Source organism: Urocitellus parryii, chromosome 12 (genome assembly GCF_045843805.1).
Source record: "Urocitellus parryii isolate mUroPar1 chromosome 12, mUroPar1.hap1, whole genome shotgun sequence".
Taxonomy (NCBI): domain Eukaryota; kingdom Metazoa; phylum Chordata; class Mammalia; order Rodentia; family Sciuridae; genus Urocitellus; species Urocitellus parryii.
In genome coordinates, this window is record NC_135542.1 from 32,269,816 (window position 1) to 32,290,027 (window position 20,212).

General features: G+C 53.4%; 1 protein-coding gene across 7 annotated transcripts in view; it reads right to left on the bottom strand.

The window, feature by feature from the left end:
• Myt1l (myelin transcription factor 1 like) overlaps positions 1 to 19,888 on the bottom strand; it is a 136,616-nt gene extending 116,728 nt beyond the window's left edge. For all 7 annotated transcript variants that reach the window (XM_077791849.1, XM_077791848.1, XM_077791847.1 and 4 more), the window contains exons 1-3: positions 19,834 to 19,888; positions 19,659 to 19,692; positions 19,371 to 19,433 (exon numbers count right to left, since the gene is read on the bottom strand). In XM_077791849.1, the coding sequence (XP_077647975.1) occupies positions 19,371 to 19,433; positions 19,659 to 19,692; positions 19,834 to 19,888 (152 nt within the window). The remainder of the gene's footprint in view (positions 1 to 19,370; positions 19,434 to 19,658; positions 19,693 to 19,833) is intronic.
• Positions 19,889 to 20,212: the final 324 nt, after the last annotated feature.

Here is a 20,212-nt window from a genome sequence, read left to right on the forward strand (position 1 = left end):
AAGCTCCCACCAGCTGTGGTTCCATACTGGCCGACCCAGCCTTGCCTGGGCCAGGCACTCTGCAGGGATTCCCGATGGAACAAACCAGGTTTCTCTGTGGATTAGGAAGGAGTGCCTTTGCTGTTCTGGGGCGGGCCTGGGGCCTCACACTGCCTTCCTCCTTCAGGGGGTGGGAAAGCGCCGTTGAACTGGTTCTTGGTCTAGGAGCTGCAGGATCCATACAGTAGCCACCAGGCATATGTAACTATTTGATTGAAATTAAAGAAAATTATCATTCAAACCCTCTCTTGGATCCGTCATATTCCAAGTGGCCACAATTCTGGACTGCAGACAGACACGTCCATCATCAGGCAAGGCTTCCTGGACGTTCTTCTAGAGCTCGGCAGACCCTCTGGAGCATCACAGTGGTTCCATAAACACCCACTGAAGGCACAGTGGGCATTGCGGGGAAGGACCTGGGGGCCAGGGGAGGAAGGGCCTGGACTTGGGCAGTGGCTTAAGACTCCTGCATGGAGTTAGAGCCCAGGAGGCCCCCGCTGGCCCTGGCTGTATCCTGCCTGCCCACAGCCCAGGCAGACCCTCCCACCCCTGAGGAACATGGTGGAATTTGGGGTCAGATGGGCCCTGAGGGTGCCCTCGTGGCCACGGGCTTGAGCACACCCCAGGCTTAAATGCAGCCCTGAACACTGAGTCAAAGTCACAGATTTCAACATCACTCACACATTCTGTCTTCCATTCTCATCACCTGATATACAACACAGATAAGATGGAATTCTGTGTCTTTTACACACGGTCGAAACTTCAAGGAGTTAGTACATAGGACTACTCATAAGAGTGTGGCAGCTCAGTAGCCTCCTGTTGACCAGATGGGCCTCTAGTAACATGCCTAGATTGTGTCCACAGTGATTCCTACCCTGGACATCAGGCATGAGACCCAGCCACGACTTACATCACAGATTATGGTCCTACCCCTGTGCTTTATGTACCGTGCAAGTACATGGATGGAAGAGACAGTCCAGAGTGCTATAAGTGGAGTGAAGGAAAATACATGCTACATTAGACGAGAGACCTGGCCTCCACGTTTGAACCTCAAGTTACAAGTCCAGGGCTGCACTCAGCTTTCTCCAGGGTCCTCCCAGCCCCTCCCTCCTGAGTGTGGCTGTGGATGTTTCCAAACAGCCTCTGGTTGGTGCGGCTTTCTGCCCTTTGTTCTCAACCAGTGTAAACAGGGCCATCTGGAGCTCCCCCGGTGAACCCCCTGGTCTGAAATTGCAGGTGTCACATGCTCACAAGCCTGATGTCTGTGACCTGGAACTTGAGGCTGCATGGTCCATGAATAGAGGCAGGGGATGCAATCTCTGAAACTGAACCCCAGGTTTGGCTGCATGTCCTCTGCCTCCAAGTATGTGGCAGAGCTGCAGCAGGTAAGCCTGGGGTGACCTCCAGGACCTCCTGCCTCCCGGTCAGAGGCGCAGAGGTGCCAAGACAGGGCTGAAGGACATTATTCTTCCCACGGAGCTTGAAAAGCATCCATTAGGTCAAGGTTGAGATTGTTCCTTTGCAATAACAGAAATGGTGTCTGACATAATTCTGGGGTGCCCAGTCATAGCCACAGCTCAGCCCAACCACAGGGGTTACCCAGGGCTGTGTTCTCCTAAACCTCACACACTAGGTCTGCCAGACCCTCCGGATGACCCTAGGTGGACATCCCCCCACCCAACCCCATCTGGAGGGACAGATGTCTGGAGCACCTTCTTCAGCCTCCCAGCCAAGCAGCACTGGGCCGGCTCTGCAGGCCGCTGTCCGTGAAGGTTCGCTTCCTGGTTGCTAAGGTGGTAGGCCGAATGCCTTCCTTCTTGTTGGGCCCTGTGAGGATCCCTTAAAGCAACAACAGCTTTTGTCTGGGAGGAGGCTGGGGGCTTGTACCCAGGCAGCCCCCGTAGATCCAGTCGTGATGCCTGGGGTTCCATGGGTAGAGGAGAGAGCGAGACGGTGAGGAGGGCCCGATGGTCTGGGGTAGGAGAAGACTTGGACATCACGCAGCTGAGGGCCCAGGAACACGAGAGGTGGCCACCCTCGGGCAGCTCCGAGCTTCCTCTCAGACTCACTCTGAGACTCCAGGTCCCACAGGCCCACGGGCAGGGGCTGGCGAGCCTGGGTCTGTTCTGCTGTCATCTGCTCTCGTCCTGGACAGAGTCGGTGTGTCTTCTCACCACTAAGCTTTTCGAGGGTCGCTCTTACAAATCTCCAGAACAGCTGCAACCCTTAGAGGACCTTAGAGGTGATTTGAATCACTGAATTATTAAAGGGCCAAGATTTCAAACTTCCTCCTGAACTCTCTTTACAATGACACACAACTAATTACACCTATTCAGTTTTAATTCTATATCAACCTATTTCCTTCATTTTGTCCTTTTATCGTTTATGTGGGTTATTTACAAAGAAAATTGTACATGTGTGTGTGTGTATATATATATATATATATATATATATATATTTAGTTTGAATTTGATATAAATGTTCTATGCATTAAAAATATTCAAGAAAAATTTGTTCAAAATGTTTAGTTGGTTCTCCTGCTGAGGAGATTTGAACAAATCTCTGTTTCTGGATGGCAGAGACTTGCTTCATATCTTTAGAAAAGTCTCTTTAAATTACATAGCCTGTTATAAATGTTTGTTGCCTTAAGCAAAATAATTCAAAGTCAAAATAACAGTGACTTTAATCTCCTTCAGCCCCAGAACAGTTCCTTCCAACTGGGGAGAAAGAGTGGGGAGGCTCTGGAGTCTCTGTGCATCCCGCACAGGACGTCCCCAGGAGCCCGCGGGGCAGACCCAAGTGCACCTCTCCAAGCAGCTGTCCAGAAGACACGGCTCCCGGGCAGCCGAGGTTCTTACATGTGCACCTTTCACTCCTGAATGCCACTGAATGCCACGGCACACACCTCCTCTTCCTCTGTCCCGTCAGCTGAGAGGTGGACGGGGGCACAAAAGGTGGGCAGGGTCTTTCTCCCACCTGCCCAAGTCCAGGTGGCCCTCTCCTCCTGGCTCCTGCTCCTCTTTCCTCCCTCCCAGGCAGCACCACTCCTGAGCTGGCCGGGAAGCAAGCTCCAGGTGGGAGGCTTCAGAACTTGGACAGTTGCCCCTGATTTCCCTCCAGGTGGCCCTGGGCTGGCCAGCAGGTGTCCGGTGTGGAGCCTGCTTCTCCCAGCTCTTCAGCAGAATGGGCAGGTCGGCAGTGCCCAGGGCTGTGCTGGCCTTGGCTGGACAAGGGCAGCTAGAGGCTGGCCTCCAGCCTGGCTCTTTAATTGGTCCCTCTTCCTGGGCTCTTAGCACAATTCCTCCTGTCAACTGGGCCATGTCTTCGACTCTGTCTTTGGTCCTCTTGAGCTTTTATGTCTTGCTATTTTTATTTTCTAAGTTTTTTAGAATTCCTGTTTTCTAAATAGACCATTTTTCCATTTCTTTGTGAACACTTTCATTTCTGTTGGGCATTTTCTTCTCTGTGCCTAATCTGCTCTCTCCATTCTAGAGCTCTCCTCACATGTCTAGTCTTTAGCTGTCCATCCTCATTCAGGGAAGGACAGTTGACAATGAGCAGAGAGGCTACTGGACTCCCCAGAGCAGGTCTCTCGCATTCCACTGGACGGCACATCCTGGCAGGTGCCACACCAGGAATCCAGACCTGGAGACCACTGGGTCTCAATATGGGGGTGGGGCACAGATAGAAATCCAGCCCTCCTGCTGGCCCTCGGTGGTCTGAGTGACATCGGACAGAAGTCCTCCTGGATTCTCCCTGGAGAACAATTTCGAATCTGCTTCCTGCTCACCAGGCCTTGTGGAGGAGAGTGGCAGAGGTGTCTCTTCCTCACATAAACCTACGGACTTTGCCTGCTCTGAGACCCAGTTTTGCCTCAGCTTCTAGATGCACCTGTACCAAGGACTGTCCAATGCTAAGGGTTGCCCAGGGACAGCAAGCTGCCACTCAGGGTCTTCGAGGCCAGCAGAAGAGACAGCTGTTTTAGGGGTGGGGGCCCTGGTCTGCCAACACTGTTTCCTAGCCCCCACATTCTCCTCTTGTGTTATTCTGACCCAGGAGCTTCTGCCTTTGGAATCGAGGTTCCTTCCACCCATGGAGTGAGCTCTGCACAGCAGTAGAAGCCTGTAGTGTGTGCCCTTCACCTGGACTCTTAGGAACTGTCCAGTTTACCCACGTCTTTCCCACACCATCCGATGGCCACAGCACCTCACAGCTAATGTTCATCGGGGTCCACGTTGGCTGTTCTTGTCCTGCCTCCCCTGCTCAGCCTAGCTCCTCTTGCCTGGAGCTTCCTGTCCCACAGACCCTGTAAGACCCCTCTGGAGCTCTGCCTCTCCTTCCAGCCATTCCCACTTATCCCAGAGCCCAGGATGGTTCATCCTACAAACAGTGCCACCAGAGCAAGCCTCTCCTGTAAGCCACCTGGGTCTCCCCCGATGACTTGGGGGGCCTGTGGTGGTGCCTCAGGTTACTGTTCTGCCCATGACTTCAGGACCCTGCGTGTGTCACTTTCCTTGGTCCCACTGTGCCCTGCAGAGGGACAGGCGTTGAAGGTGGCTTTTGTTGGCTGGTGGTGCTGACATTGAGCACTGGCCTGTGAGCCCTGGTGCCTGGCTGGGTTCTACCGGTGTGTGGGCTTCAACAAAGTCAGTCTAGAGCACAGCACGGACCGTCCTTCCATTTGTAAGTTCAGAATGTTGAGAGTGTTATACGAACTTCAACTGCTGATCCTTCTCTTGCAGCGACCCCAGCAGATTGGACCGCTGTGCGCATGTGCTTAGGCTCCCAGGGGCTCCTCAGTGACGTCTTATGTCAGCAACAGAGCTCCAGGGGTTTTGAGGCCTCCAGAAGTATCCAGTCCCTGGGGACTAGTGACCAACACACCGCTGGTTAACACAGCATTCCCACAGCAGTGGAAGTCTGTAGTGGACGGGAGACTTCCAGTCACTTAGCCCGACTTTTCACCTGGACAGTGGAGTGGCCCACACAGGAGGAAGCACCCCTTGCACAGGACTGAACTTGTGCCTCCCGGCACCTCTTCTGCCAGGTCAGAGAAGAGCCGAATCCACATTTGTCAGAAAAGATCCTTTTGTTGGGGACAGATCACACACTCCTTCCAGTGAGCCTCCTGGTTACATCAGCTCAAGGGACTCTGACGGAAAACTGCTGGAGATGATACCAGAGAGCAGCCAGGCTGCCCAGCAGTGTCCCCTCGTCTGTCTTTCTGAGGTGCCGGGTTGATGGGAGGTGCCCCTGTGGAAAGGGGCTGCAGCCTAAGGTGTGGAGCTGTTGCACACAGGCAGGAAGAAACACCCTGTCTGTGCCTCATGGCAGCTTCCTGGCAAAGGTGGGTCCACTTCCCAGCGTGGCAGTGACCCTCACAGCCTCTGCTCAGGGTTCCTGAAGTCACCTGGCTCCACAGCCAGGGTCACAGGAACCAAGTCAGATAGGAGGAACTGAGAAATGGACCATATCCCTTCCTAGAGCAGAGGCAAATAGAGAAAAGCCAATATTCCCCGTTTTCCCTGAAAGGCACACTGAATGTCCTGCTGCAGATGGTCCAAGACAGAGTACTTTGTCTTGAAGGGGTTGACAAGAAACTCTGTCGTGACTTAAAGTCCTGGCAGTGGAAGGACAGGTGATGGAGAGATGCCTCTGAGCATTCCTAGGTCACAAAGTGATGACCTCACTTCTGAGTATATGCCAGTGTGGGCATGTGCGTGTGCACACACTCACACCCACTCACACACACTCACAACTCTCAGCACAGCATGGATACACAGAAGTGAAGCACTGAGAAACAGAGGCTCTGACTCCATGTTTATTGAGCACCAGGCTACAGGTCATGAGCCCTGAAATCTAGTTATCGTCAAGAGGATTCGAAAGTGCTTTGTGATGGCCTCTCCTTGTTTCTGGGTCTGTCAGGCTTAGATGCCAGCTGCCGTGTCTGTGCTGTTGCTTGCCTGGGCACAGGTGTCCTGGCATGCTCTTCAGGTGTCCCCGGGGCTTCCTCATCATGCACACTGCCCCCTCTGGCCACACTCAGGAATGCACCTGGGGCTGCGTACCTGGTCACGGAGGGACGCTGTGGTTGAGATGGTGGGTCTCCGTTGCTCCTAGCACAGCTTTCTCCTTTGTCAGAGCTTGGTTGACAAAACTCTTATATTTTCTTGAGACAGCGCGCACTGGTTTTGAATGGACAATTTTCCCTTACACAAAGTAACCCAAGAGAAAGCAACAGAAAATTCCTGTTTATTTCCAACAGGGTGGAGTTGAATCTTATGGGAAAGGTGCTCTGAGGGACAACTTCCTCCGGTCAGGGTCTCTGTTCTCTGAACTCTGCAACTCTGTTTGTCTGTCCACAGCATGTTTGCCTGGAGAGCAGGGAGGAGCCCCTAGCCTTGGGGCTGCCCAGTCTGGCTGCAAGGGGGCCAGCCCTGGACAATCCCTGCACAGAGGGCACACGGCCATGGTGAGCCTGCTGCCTTGCTGAGGTCTGATTCAGGGGGCAGCTGATATTTTTTATCATCTATTATTTATTATCACCTATTTGTTTCAACCAATTTCTATCTTCTATCCCAGTCTCCACCATCTACCTATCATTTCTCTGTGTATCATGTATTATTCCTACCCATGACTGTGACCTCTGTGTATACACACACAGGCCTGTGTTGCTCCTATGTACCAAGCCATCCATCATCTACTTATCATCTCTTTGCTGGCATCTCTGTCACCACCATCTGTCTGTCACCATCTGTGTCTTTCTCAGTCTCTGTCATCCCCCTCTCCATCATTCTTCTCTCACCTCTCTTTCTCTGGTCACGGGTCCTACCTACCTGCCTCCCCATCTGTCGGTCGACCTCACCTACTTCTCTTCCATCTGCCCTTCGTCTGGGACAAGCTGCAGTGGCAGGGCAGCCACCCTCTTTCCCCAGCACACCTCTGGAAGCCCAGGGGGCATGTGTCTGGTCTCAGGCCTCTTAGCAGCTGCCAGGCCTTTGGGAGCACGGGAAGCAGCATGGTCTTGCAGTGTGGCCTGGCATACGGGAGGCCCTCAGTGTGGCTTGTGTGTGCTTGTGATTCATCAAGTGCATCCGTCCCCTAGAGGACGCGAGGAAGCACTCTGGTGAGGAGGCTCCAGCCTGTCTCCAACAGTCCCCAAGGGCACTGACCACTGGGCACCCAGGGCCTCACGCCCATATGATACGGCCAACACTGCCCAGCACCCTGTGGGTGAGGCAAGGCTTCTGCGGGACAGTCTTCAACGTAGCCAACCTGGGACAGCTGCTGTTCTTGTGGGCGAGACCTGAGCCCTGGAAACTTCTTCTTTCATTCTGCAGGAAACTTGCTGAGTCATCGTGGTGGACGCTCTCTCAGCCTGAATCTCACTGACCGACTCCAGCTCCTCAGCAGGCTGGCTGTCGATGGTGCTGCCGCCCTGTGCCTGAAGCCACCGCATCATCTCCACGTTGGCAATGCTGAACAGGCACTTCCCACCAGCATTCTCAGGTGCGGCTGCCCTCATCTTCCTGAGATGGGAAGACAACCCTCAGACCTGCACTGAGGAAACACTTGTGAGGGTTCCAGCCTCTGTTCTCATCCACTGGAGGAAGGACTGATCAGATCCCTGGCCTTCAGCTGCATTTTCTGGACTCATGGGATGTTGAAGGGGTGACTCAGGCCCCCAGGGAGCCTGCTAGGAGCTGGCTGGCTCCTACTGCCATGGGGTTCTTTGAATTTTCTTAAAGTGGGTCAGTCTCCCAAGTTGAACCCTGACAGCCCTTTCCGAGGGTCAAGAGAGCTATGTGTGCAGAGTTGGAGCTGTGGATCTGTTGGTTCTCAGTGTCAGACCAGGGTGACATAAAAAAAATCATAGGCATGATATCATCTGAGGGGAAAAGCCCAAACCAAAACAACAGCACCCAAACCAGAGCCTAAAATGAAAAGGCAGGTGCAATATTCACAGCCATTCAGATGCTCCTCCCTACAGTGACCTCTTGGGCTTCCCAGGCCTCACACCTAAAGACTGCCCAGAGAAACTCAGTCTCTGAAGGAGTCCAAGCCCAGACCACCCCAGTGCTGCCCCTTCCTCTGTGTGCCAGCCTCTGTGCAGCCGTCCTACCTCTTCTGTCTCAGGAGCAGAGGTCCCCATGAAGGCAGGGCCCAGACTTGCCGGGGGTGAGGTGCCTCCAGGTGCATTGGCCCTTCCAGCCTGCATCTCATGTTCAGGGAGGCACCTGCCAGGGGCAGGTCTACAGTCTGCAGTGACTTGGTTTCTCCTAAACTGATTCTGCTGCAAAATCAATGACTTAAGGCTGGGTGGGTACCCAGATCGGTCTCCTGGTATTCCCAGTCCTTCTGGAGTCTCCTTGGGTTGAGGAGGCACAGGCAAACAGGCAGTCTGCAGCACCCTGTTCCGCAGCACCCCAGGTGGCCTCCTGTCCTGACCTCTGCCCCTGTGCCCGCAGCACCCCGGGTGGCCTCCTGTCCTGACCTCTGCCCCTGTGCCCGCAGCACCCCGGGTGGCCTCCTGTCCTGACCTCTGCCCCTGTGCCCGCAGCACCCCAGGTAGCCTTCTGCTCCAGCAGCCTCTGTTCTCCCCTGCCGCCTTGGGCTGTTGCCTTCTTTGTCTGCACTGAGCTCGGCCATGCTTGATGTGCTGCATTCACAAGTGGTACGAGTGGAAATAGAAACAACTTCCCATGACCTGTCAGCATCCTGGACTCATGGCTCCGTCTCCCGGTCAGAGGCTTTGGGATCCTGCAGCCCAGGAGGGCTCTGTGCGGGTGCTTTGTCTGAGCCACCTGCCCACCTCTGGACACACCATCTCTGCACACCCCTGCACATCTGGGTACCTGTGTGCACCTGTCTCTGTCACATGATTGCTTGGACAGCACACCATGTTCTGGGGAAGGGCCATCTCCTTGAACCTGACTATTAGATTCTGATAGAGAGCTATGTGTGCAGTCAGCACTTAATAATTGGTGTAAAGAACATCTTCTTAACTACCTGTAGACTCCTATGATCTACCTGTGATCAAACTTGCCTCCATGTGATTCTTGACCAGTATTGTGACTTCTGACATGAAGGAACTGGCTGAGTTGACATTCACCTGGCTCAGGCAGCCCTGCCATCTGCTCAGGCCTTCATGGTCTCGCCACAATGTGCCCATATGTCTGAGGTCTCCTGTAAGCACTGTGCTGGGTGTGCCCTTCTCACATGTCCCTGGGCCACCCATGTGTCTCCAGAAGGCAGGGACTGTAAGGCAGCCCTGTCAGACCAGCAGTATCTCCGCATGGTCGGTGCCCGGGGGGTGTTTAGTGGCTTCAGGTTTGGGGCGGGATTGGGCAGGGTGGGGTCTGCAGAAGGAAGGCACCCTGCTCCTACGTCCTCCCCACCATTCTCTCGGTTCTGGCTCTGCAGGCTGGTCCCCAGAAGTTACTGTCCCTCGAGGGGGCAGTTTCCACATGCTGCTCAGGATGTCTGTCCCTCCCACCTGTGATCCCAGAAGGGACGATTTGGTTCCCATGGGATGCATGCCCCTGCCTGGGTGCCTCATTGCAGGTGGCCCGGGAGATGAAGGGAGTCTTCAGGGTCCACTCCAGGGGTTCCACGATGCTGAGGGTCTTGGAGGAGGCCAGGTGGGCTGGGGGAGGAGGGCGGAGGAACCTGCCTACCTGCAGGTCTGAGCAGGATACAGCACTCCAGGTGGCAGAGAAGGGGCTGAGGAGCCTGCTTCCCATCACCCGTGGGGCGTCTGCAGGTCTAGACAGGGACCCTGCTCTCATCCAGGGTGGTGGCCTCTCTGCCTGCAGGCCTGAGCCTTGACTCAGCCATAGGAAGCCATCATGCCCAGGAGGGTGGCTCAGGAGCTGAGCTCATGCTCACAGGGGAGAAGCAGCCCCTTGCTTGCTAACCAATCCATCTTCCAGAATGTTCTGGCAAAGCCATGGCTATATAGATGTCAATCCTTAAAAATGGTATTTTTGAACACAGGGCAATTCTTTTCTTGATGAGAAGGAGGTACTTTAAAAATGACTCTACTTTATGCTATCTATAGAGGAGAGCAGGACATTTGACTTTCTCACTCAGGGGAACAGAAGCAGGGCCAGTACTACAGGAGGCACATTTGGAATAGCCGAACTCCCATGCCCTTGGCCCTGTGACTGTCCCTACAGCATTCTACCCCAGGGAAAAATCAAGGCCCTAAAAACACTGGCAGAGAATATTCTACCACATTGAATGTAGCACAAAAAAGTTGAGAAGAAATCTAAATCAGTTTTAGTGATAAGAAAATAAATTACAGCATCAGCATCAGATGGAAGTGAGCCAGGAAAACTTAAAATATTTAATGACATGGGAAGGCTCACGTTAGGTGAAACAAACAAACAAATGCAGAATTGCATCTAGAGCAGGAGAACAGCTCGGGGAAGCCCTAAAATTCAGAGAACTAACATCGACAGAGGACACTGACCCCTGGCCCAGATGCAGGGTGCCCAGCTGAGCTGCCATGTCCTTGAGGGTGATGGAGGCCAGTCCCCTGTCCCATGACCTCCAAGGTCATGTCAGTTCTTCCCTAAGCACAGGAGCAAGTCCCTCCGGTGTTCCTGTCTGAGCCACCCTAGGAGTGGTCTTTGGCTTCTCTTGCCCACATGCCCTTTGGAGGGCCAGCGAGGGACACTGAGACAGCCACTCCTCTCCTGCTTCTCAGAGTCTCCAGTGCTTCAAAACTGGACAGTCCCTGGAGCCTCTGCTCATCCCTGTTTGCCCTGAGGCTCCCTGCCCCACCCCTGCGGTGAGCAAGGCCCAGGGAGAGTACAGAGCTGGCTCAGGCGGGCTGTGCTGGCTGCCCCAGGGTGGGGACTCCAGGCCATGTCCCTTCCACGTTCCTTAGAATCCACTTTGGGTGAATTTAGGAAGCTTCTCTGCCAGAGCCACACCAGCATCAGGGAAGGTGGTGCACTGCTTCTCAGAGCCCCAGCCCCTCCCTGTTTACAGGCCTGCCTGTCGCTCTCTGAGGTGGGCCGGGCTGGGGAGTAGGCGGGCTGGTGAAGGGGAAGAAAAGGCCATCTGGGTTGGGTGTGGGCTGGGACGCTGAAGACCACCGCATCTCAACAGAGAAGTGCCTGTGAGCTGTGGGAAGCAGGAAGTACCCAGGAAACACTGAAGTACAAAACAGGCCTGAGCAGCCACCCTCAGCCTGTGCCCTGGTCATCCCTGCACCGGCTCCAGCACAACGGCCAGCACCAGCAGGCCAGTGCAGGAGACCTGCCTGAAACCGTGAGCTCTGCCAGCCTCCACCTCTAGCCCAGCCCCATGACCCAGGTGCGGTGGCCCCTGCCTCTGGGGATGGCCTGCATTCCCCCTTGCAAGAGGAGGGGGTTTCCTAAATAGTCTGTCTCCAGCTGGCACCTGCTCAAGTCTTCTGTGCATGGAGGAACCCATTCACCCCGAGTGGCTGCCTCTGTCCCCTAGGCCCTGGCTCCCATCCTGCTGCCCTGCCAGACAGAGAGGAGAAAGGGGGAAGGAGGAAGTAGCTCTGGGCACCTGGGACTAATTCCTGCTGCAGGGGATGGGTGGGGAGGAAGCACTCTCGTCACACAGCTGGAGGGGCCGCAGCAGGGCAGCTCCTGGCCCGTGCTGTGGTCAGGCAGTCCCAGCACTGTATGTGACCAGCCGCCCTCTCCACCTCCAGTTCTTGTCCCTGGTAAGGTCTGCCAGCACATGACGCCTCTGTCTGCTGGTGGTGAACGTGACCCTCAGATTCCACTCCTCTTTGAGCCTGCCGCTCCCTGAGCCGAGAGCTCCTTCAGAAGCGCAGGAGGGGCCTGCTTGGAAAGGCGAGAATGAGTGGCGGTGTCCTGCATCCTGCTGCACCAGATGCATTCTGTAAGAAGAGAATTTCCTCCAGGAGGCTCCCTCTGCCTGCTCTCTCTTCTCTCCCAGAGTCTTGGGACATGATTCCTTTGTGTAGGAAGCATCTCTCTGGGATGTCAAACATAACAGCTCAGCAGTGATGACAAACAGGTCCCTCAGAATGTGCTGAACTAGGCAGCTGGTGCTCAGAGGCCGCTGAACAGGAGGGGGTGGTGCACAGAGAGGCCAGGGAAGTCCGGAGGCCCAGAGGTGCAGGGCAGTCCTTTCCAAAGAGAGGACAGGGAGAGCCCAGGAGGTCTGCACCGCCTCCAGCAGGCATGGGGTAATTTCCAACTTGGCTGCTTCTTCTGTCATCCACGGGGCTCTGCCCAGAGGCTGAGGGCACGAAGGGCCTCAGCCCAGACGGTGGCAAGATGGCCCTTGGGCCTTTTGGTGGGTGAGGCCAGGCAGTGGCCGTACCACAGGCCTGTGTGCACAGTTTGCCCCAAAGCTGTTCTCATGTTTTTAGCTGTCAGTCAAGACGTCAGGACAGACTGAGTGCTCAGTCCAGACCTGGCCCACAGGGTGCTCCCCGGCACGGGTTCCTATCACGTCACTCACTGTCTTCAGTGTCTTGTCTGGAAGCACTCACGATCCTTTCTTTGAACATTGAGTTCTTCAAACACACATTCAGTTTATCCAATAACAGAAATGTCCCCTGAAGGGCTCAGCCTGCTTGGGTGTGTGGTCTCAGATCCATGGTGGAGTCCCAGTGTGCTGTGCCACAGGTGACAGCCACGCCCAGACACGGAACTGACAGCAGAGACAGTAGAAGACAGACTGCTGTCAGCACAGTGGCCAGACTCTTGTAAATAAAGGGTTCGTAGTGACGCTAACAGGCTAATAGCTAACTGCCACCGCATTCCAAAAGTGATGTCCACTTTGTGCTTGCACACACAACTGGAGCAGAGGCGGCCCTGGGGCATCCACTGCACTCCAAATAATCCCTAGAGCGCAACGTCTTGCTCCAAGTGCCCGGTGCCATGCCCTCAAGCAATGCTGAAAGGTCTGTCCTGACCTCTGGCGTACAGCAAGAGGGGCCAGAGCAGGACGGGCGTGCCATGAAGCTCCCTGGTGGGTGATGGCCCGCACAACGGTGTCCCACAGAGAACCACGGGTCTGTCTGTTCCTGTGGACATGAGTCAACACCAAGACTGGGAGGGGGCTGCCTGCACGGGCTCCCTGGTGAGCCCACTGCGTCCTGTCGTGTGTCAGCGTCCATTAACGAGAGCACCCGCAGATTTTGCGATGCATGCACGCACCCAAGTGGGTCCTCATTCCCACACATGGGGCCTTACTAATTAAAATCAGCTTTGCAATTAAATGTGGAGAATTGTGTTAAACTTTCAAGGGTGGCTAGGAAAAAAAGCAATTATTTTTGAGGTATTTTATTTTCAGTGCAAATGGAATTTCATCTCTCGGAAGCCAGTGAAATAGACGAGGCATGCGAGCCGTTTCCCCCTCTCTTCCTCCGTTTCTTCTTCTTTTTTCTGCTTTGGATTAGGGATGCTCCTCTCCCTTGCCAGTTGCTGTGCTCCAGTCTCTCTCAGCCGGTTCCTGGCTCTGTTCCAGAGCTTTCAGTGAGTGGTCTCTGTCCAGGCATGAACGATATCGCCGGAGGCTGTTGGCAGGATCCAAATGAGGCCCGCACACATCAGGAAGCAGGCTCCCTCAGCTCCGGGCGAGCTCCCGCGAGGACAGGCACCACTACTGCCCTGGCAGTCCCGCGGGCCGGGAGGGTGTGGGAGGAGCAACCCGCAGAGGACCTTGGCCACAGGCCAGAGTGATCCAGTAATGTCAGGGACAAGGACAAGCTGCCCCCTGAAGCATTAAGTGCACAGTTAAATGTTCCAGCTCCCAGTTCTCTGAAGTGGGGAGGTTTGGACATGACCCAGCACTATCACCTCGGGGGTTGGTCCGCGTGCAGCCTCTCGGGCTAAATTCGGGCCAGATACTTGGTCAGATACCTATGCTCAACAAATAGTCATTAAAAAGCAGCTGTGAACAGTAAATATAAATAAAACCTATGAAACGTCAGAATCGATTCAGAAGGATCACAAAACACATGTGCAAAGATCCAAGATCCGTGCACTGATCCAAGATCCGCGCCCCTCTGGCATTGCAAGCTCACCCCAAAATCTAAAGGAAGTAGCAAATCCCATCCAGTCTGCAGATGAGGCTAAAATACCAATCCTGCCCATTGCTTACCATTGTATTATAGTAAATTTTAACGAATTTTGATAATTTTTATTTTTAATTTTTAGTGGGAATTTCTTTGGGAAAATAGAAAAAAAACCTTCAAATACAATAAACTGACCATCCCTTGGGGCCAAGGGCAGCCTCTGGGAAGCGCATTGGCGCTCAGCTCTTCAGGGCCAACTTGGCGTCAGGTCGCGCAGCCCCTGAGGTAAGGGCTGTGTCTCCTGACGGACGGTGGCACACGCTGGAGCAGCCACAGTGTAGGGAGAGGAGAGCTTTCTCTGGACAGAGCCCTGCTCTGCCCACAGGTGCCAGTCTTCCGTCTGTGGGATGCCACAGTAACACGGGATGAGTCCCACCCCAGAGCCTGCCTCCTGCTAGGGTTTGGTGGGGAGTGGGGAGCTGAGTGGCAGCAGAGCCCAGGCTGCCTCTGCGCTGAGTGGCTTGCTCACAACACGCTGCCCGCCTGGGCCTGGAGCCACCTTGGAGCCTTCCCTGCTGGGCAGGTCAGGAGAAGAGTGACTCCCTGATTTGGTGGCTTCCAAGTACCCAGCATCCCAGCGTTTCCCTGCACCCCGTTGGCCCGGGTGTCACTCTGGGAACACGACGGGGCTCTTGTCTCTGGCATTTCAAAGCTCACGGGACCACAGCCAGCCTTCTGGGGCTGGAGGAAGTGCAGGTGTGGAGGCCATGGCTACAGGGCACATCCTTCCCGGGTCCAGGGACCTAAACCCAAAAGACCTGGGGTGACTGAAGCAGAGTGTGTGCCTCTGAAAGGGGTAGCTCTGTGGAGGGACCAGGTGTGAGGTGCATGAATGTGTCCAGCTACCTCAGAGCATGACCTGGTGGAGGTCGTGAGGGCTGGGTGGTGGGACACTGAGCCACCCCACAGCTGTATGGTAATGAGAGCGCAAAGTAAGAGGCCAGGCTTACCGTGCGCAGGAGAGACAGAGGTCGCATTTGGGTTCGTGATACAAGAATTACTTCTTGCCCTGATTGTAAATTTCATGGCGTTTTGTGATATTTATATGCTACTAATATGAAATCTCAGTTGGGAAAAACAAATGGCAGATGCCTGTGTCCAGATACTAATGATGTTTCTGAAGATAAATATATGTCACAGTTGTACTTTGTAGGAGGCTCAGCCTAATGTAATACTACACAAACCCTGATAGATGCTGAACTTCCACATTTAACTGCACTTGAACAAAGGTTTACCAGCTACTCAAATACTTCATGAATTGTTAACACAAATAAATATCTACAAATATCTTTTGTTCAAAGATACAGCTTTGGAATCAATGTAAAATATTCATGAAACAAATATTATGACCTTACTCCTACCCGCCAGTTTTAACCAGGATCTTAAAGTCTGCATTCCATGGATTAAAATTAAGAAAGTTTTTTCCTTAGCAAACGAAACAATGAAGTGAGGAGAGAGTCTACAGATTGGGAGAAAATCTTCACCAAATATACCTCTAATAAAGCATTAATCTCTAGGATATATAAAAAACTCAAAAAAATTTAACACCAAAAAACAAATAACCCAATCAACAAATGGGCTAAGGAACTGAACAGACACTTCACAGAAGAAGAAATACAACTGATCAACAAATATATGAAAGAGTGTACAACATCTCTAGCAATTAGATAAATGCAAATCAAAACTACTCTAAGATTTCATGTCACTCCTGTCAGAATGGCAATCATCAAGAACACAGGCAACAATAAATGTTGGCGAGAATGTGGTGAAAAAGGTTCACTCATACACTGCTAGTGGGACTGTAAATTGGTGCAACCACTATGGAAGGCAGTATGGAGATTCCTCAGAAAACTGGGAATGAAACCACCATTTGACCCAGCTATCCCACTCCTCGGGTTATACTCAAAGGACTTAAAATCAGCATACTACAGTAACACAGGTACATCAATGTTTATAGCAGCTCAATTCACAAAAGCTAGACTATGGAACCAAACTAGGTGTCCCTCAGTAGATGAATGGATAAAGAAAATGTGGTATATTTACTCAGTGGAATATTACTCAGCTTTAAAGAAGAGTGAAATTATGGCATTTTCCAATAAATGGTTGGAGTTGGAAATATCATGCTAAGCAAAATAAGCCAATCCCACAAAACCAAAGGCCGAATGTTCTCTCTAATATGTGGATGCTAATTCACAATAAGGTTGGAGGCACTAGGGAAGAATAGCATTACCTTAGATTAGGTAGAGGGAAGTGAAGGGAGGGGAGGGGATGAGGGGATAGGAAAGATAGTAGAATGAAGCAGACATTATTACTGTAGGTATCTATATGACTGCATGACCAGTGTGATTCTGCAACATGTGCACTCAGAAAAATGAGAAGTCATATCCCATCTGTGTGTGACTTATCAAAGTGCATAAGTGCATTCGACTGTCACATGTAACTAATTAGAACAAATTAAAAATTTAAAAAAATCTGCATCCCTCTTTCAAAATATTGTTTCCTCTCTCAGGTTTCATTTGGTGGTTGATTCTTCTTGATTCCCAGTTTCTTACAAACCCACAACCCTCTGTCCTTCACACAGGAAAAGAAAACAAGCCGTCCACCCCCAAGGATGCTACCAGAAGTTCAGAGTGACCCCCAGGGCAGCAGGACTCGGGGGCAGAGCACGAGGTGGCCGCACTGAGGGTCTCTCATGTGAAAGCAAAGGGTGAAAAGTGGGCGGCTCATCATGTGGCGGTCATCCCCCAGGATGCGTCACGCTGGTGGCCCCCACTTCTGCCCACGCTACTGCCTGCCTCTTTGGTGGGACTCGGCCGTGCCAGAAGAGCCCCTTTCCACTTGGCCACAAGTGAGGGGACATGAGCAAGGTGAAACTGGCCTCAGGGGATACATGGGTAACAGTGTCTTCTTAAATGACTAAAAAGGACAGGTGATCTTGCCGTGGCCAAGGCTGAGGCTTCTGCTTCTCCTCTGAAAGGCACGAGGTGCCAAGCCACACCAGGGACCCCCAGCCCAGGCCAGCACTGCAGCTGCTCCTAGGCAGCTTGAGCAGGTGACGCAGCACAAGTAGCTGTCACAAAAGTAAACTTTGCAACTGTAGAATCTTTTAAAACTGTAAAGAACAAAGAAAACAAAGCCAGGTATACACAAAACCTTCTGAATCTCTTGAAATAGCCCTAGTTATAAGATGTTAACATACATGCACCTTTGGCTACAATAGGCAGCATTTTTGTTTCAATTTAAGAAATGGAATGTCATCCTTTAGCTAAAAATTACTGATACTGTGCAGGCATAAACATAAATAAATCCTAGGAAACCTCCCTGTGTACCTCAGAGAGACCCCTGCAAGTCTGGACCGTGGCCTCTCTTCTGAACAGCGCTGGGTCCTACACAGCAGTCTGCACCCCCCTTGCAGCCAGGGACACAGGGTCCTGTGTGTTGGCCTCCTTCCAGGCCCCATGGACACCTGGTGGTATGGGGGAACCAGATTCAGTTGTGCATGCTGGATAGTGGGGGCAGTTCATTCCCGACTACACCACACCGAGTCTCCTGATGGCGAGTTTCTTCGGCGGTACTAGGAATCCTAGTAATGACGGGGGAGTCATGGTAAAAACACGACGGTGCTGTGTAAGATCAGGCAGAACCTGTGGGCAACAGTCCAGCGTGGCTCCCCACGAGCCCTCCCACACCCCGCCCAATTAGCTCCCTGAGATTCCTGGGCCTCTGTGGCCACATGTGAGCACCAAGCTGGGAGGAAGGCGAGGCCCCACTCTCCAGCCCCATGGGCAGCAGCACACGTGCTTCCTGAAAGGGCACCTCAATCTGGTGCCAACTGAGTGCACCTTGGTGAGGACATGGGTATCTGGGGAGAAGTAGGGGCAGAGGCAGATGCCCTCTGCATACACCAGGGGCTGCCAGGCCTAGTGTGCCCATCGATGCCCCTGCAATCCCCTGCAGGGCACGGAAACCAATGTGTTTTTGAAATAATTTTGGGGGAACTTCATATTTTTTTCTTCAAAACTGTAGCTATAAAATTATACCTAGAGTATATTCAATTAAAACTTTGTAGCCAAATGTAGTAACTTCTTTTTGTAGCAGAATGCAGCCGTTTGGCTCATAATGTGCTGATCTGCTTCTGCTGGAAACAGAGCAGCCCTGAGCCTGGAGGCTGGGAGCGTACAGGTGGACATCCTGGCCAGCGCACCAAGCTGTGCCTACGTCAGCGACGCTGTCCAGAAAGTTACTATCTCACGCCACAAGAACAATAACAAAATTAATCAAATTTAGTAAATTAAATAAAAAATTCCTGGTGGGGGAAATGTCTGGTGACCCTTTGGCAAGTAACGGGGTGGCAGATGGCCCTTTCTTCATGGCACTCACTACCTGGCCACCTGCTTGGCTACCACAGCCTTGGGGAGTAGTTTGTAATTTTTCCTTTAATTTCACTAATGGACAGCCAAAATAATTGCTTGATTTCACCCATCACTTACTGTTCCACTGGACAGGCACGGGGAGAGGTCACCCAGAGCCACTGCAGCCCCACTCAGGAGTGGTGGTGTGGGCCTGGCCACAGAGGGCTTTTCAGGATGGAGCGAGCTCATTCCTCCACCAAAATCCCGACAGTTAGCAAAGCACCCCCAGGAAACCCTGGATCTCCACAAAAGGCCAGCCACGTCCAGCCACAGGCCATGGGAAGGCGGTGGCTCCTGCTGGGATGAGTGTCCAGCCACTAGGCCATTGGCCACCTCACCATCTGCACACCCATCGTAACTGTCACTTTCCGCCATATCTGGCTGGTGTGATCTACCCACCTGGCACCCCAGACTGCCCTCACATGGCAGCTGCCCAGGTGCCAAGTTCAGGCGGCCTTTCCCAGGTCAGTAGGTCCCACTTCAATTTATCTGCTAAGGTTTGCTGTCTTGCGGCTACTGCGAGGAGCAAATGGGAAGGAGGAGCCCGCTCTCCCAGGAAGCCCTGGGCAGCCCTGGTGCCTGCCTGCTGAGTGGACGTTCTTGACGTGTGTGGTCCCCTGGGGCCTCATCATCTGCCAAAGTTGGGGTGGCTTGTGTGGTGAGAACCTCCTCCGAGGCAGAAGGCTGTCCTCAGAGAGCTTGGCGAGGCGAGGGGAGGAGCAGAGGGCACGGCATGCAGTCCTCCCAGAGCTACCCGCATCTCCACCACCAGGCGGGCAGCCAGGCACCACAGACAGCACAGCAAGCAAGGCAGGCATTACCTTCTGTGTCTGGCGTACTTGCCACTGACATGGCCACTGCCGTCACAGCCAGGAGTGGGACAGCTGCAACAGGAAAGAAGAGGTTACCCAGCAGCCGCGCACCACGGCTCAGAGGAGGAGGCGCCCAGACAGCCACAGGTAGGGGTCGCCGCTCACTAGCCAGTCTCCAGGGCAATGTCAGCAGAGCAGCGGGGTGTGGCAGGCTGCGGGGAGCTGAGTGCAGTGCCCACTGTAGGTGAGGGTGTCTGCAGGGCAGGTGGGGGCAGGCCTGACCCACAGAGCACTGACCTGAACAGCTCCTGTATGGCTGGTTCCACGGGAACTGCAGAGAGATGGAGAAGAGGTGAGCTGTATCATCTATCATGGGCACCCCCCCAGGAAATCACCAGAGGGTGTTGGGGGTCAGGATCACCAAAGTGACCAGAGAACACAAGTGACTGCGGATGGGATGCAGGGGGCCTACCTCGAACCCCTTTGGATCGTGTGCGATGGCGCTTCTCCTCGGCGTCCACATCCATCTGGGGACAGACGAGCAGCATCAGAGTCCTGGCCCTGCAGTGCAGCCCAGAGGGTATGGAGCTGCCCCCACCCAGCATGCTGTCCCCGGGGCTCTACAGAGCCAGGCTGTGCAGGGCCGTGGCAGACCAGGTTCAGGCCGTCCATGCAAATCATTTTAGGAATAGTCAGCTGACCCTGATCTGGTGGGAACATTTAACTGGGAGGCCTCCATGCTCTGCAGCAGGGTATATATATGTCCATCAACCCTGAAGTGGGAACTATTCACTCTCTTCTCGGGGCTTTGATTAGACACATCTGTGTGATTCTGAGGTGTGCTTTGTACC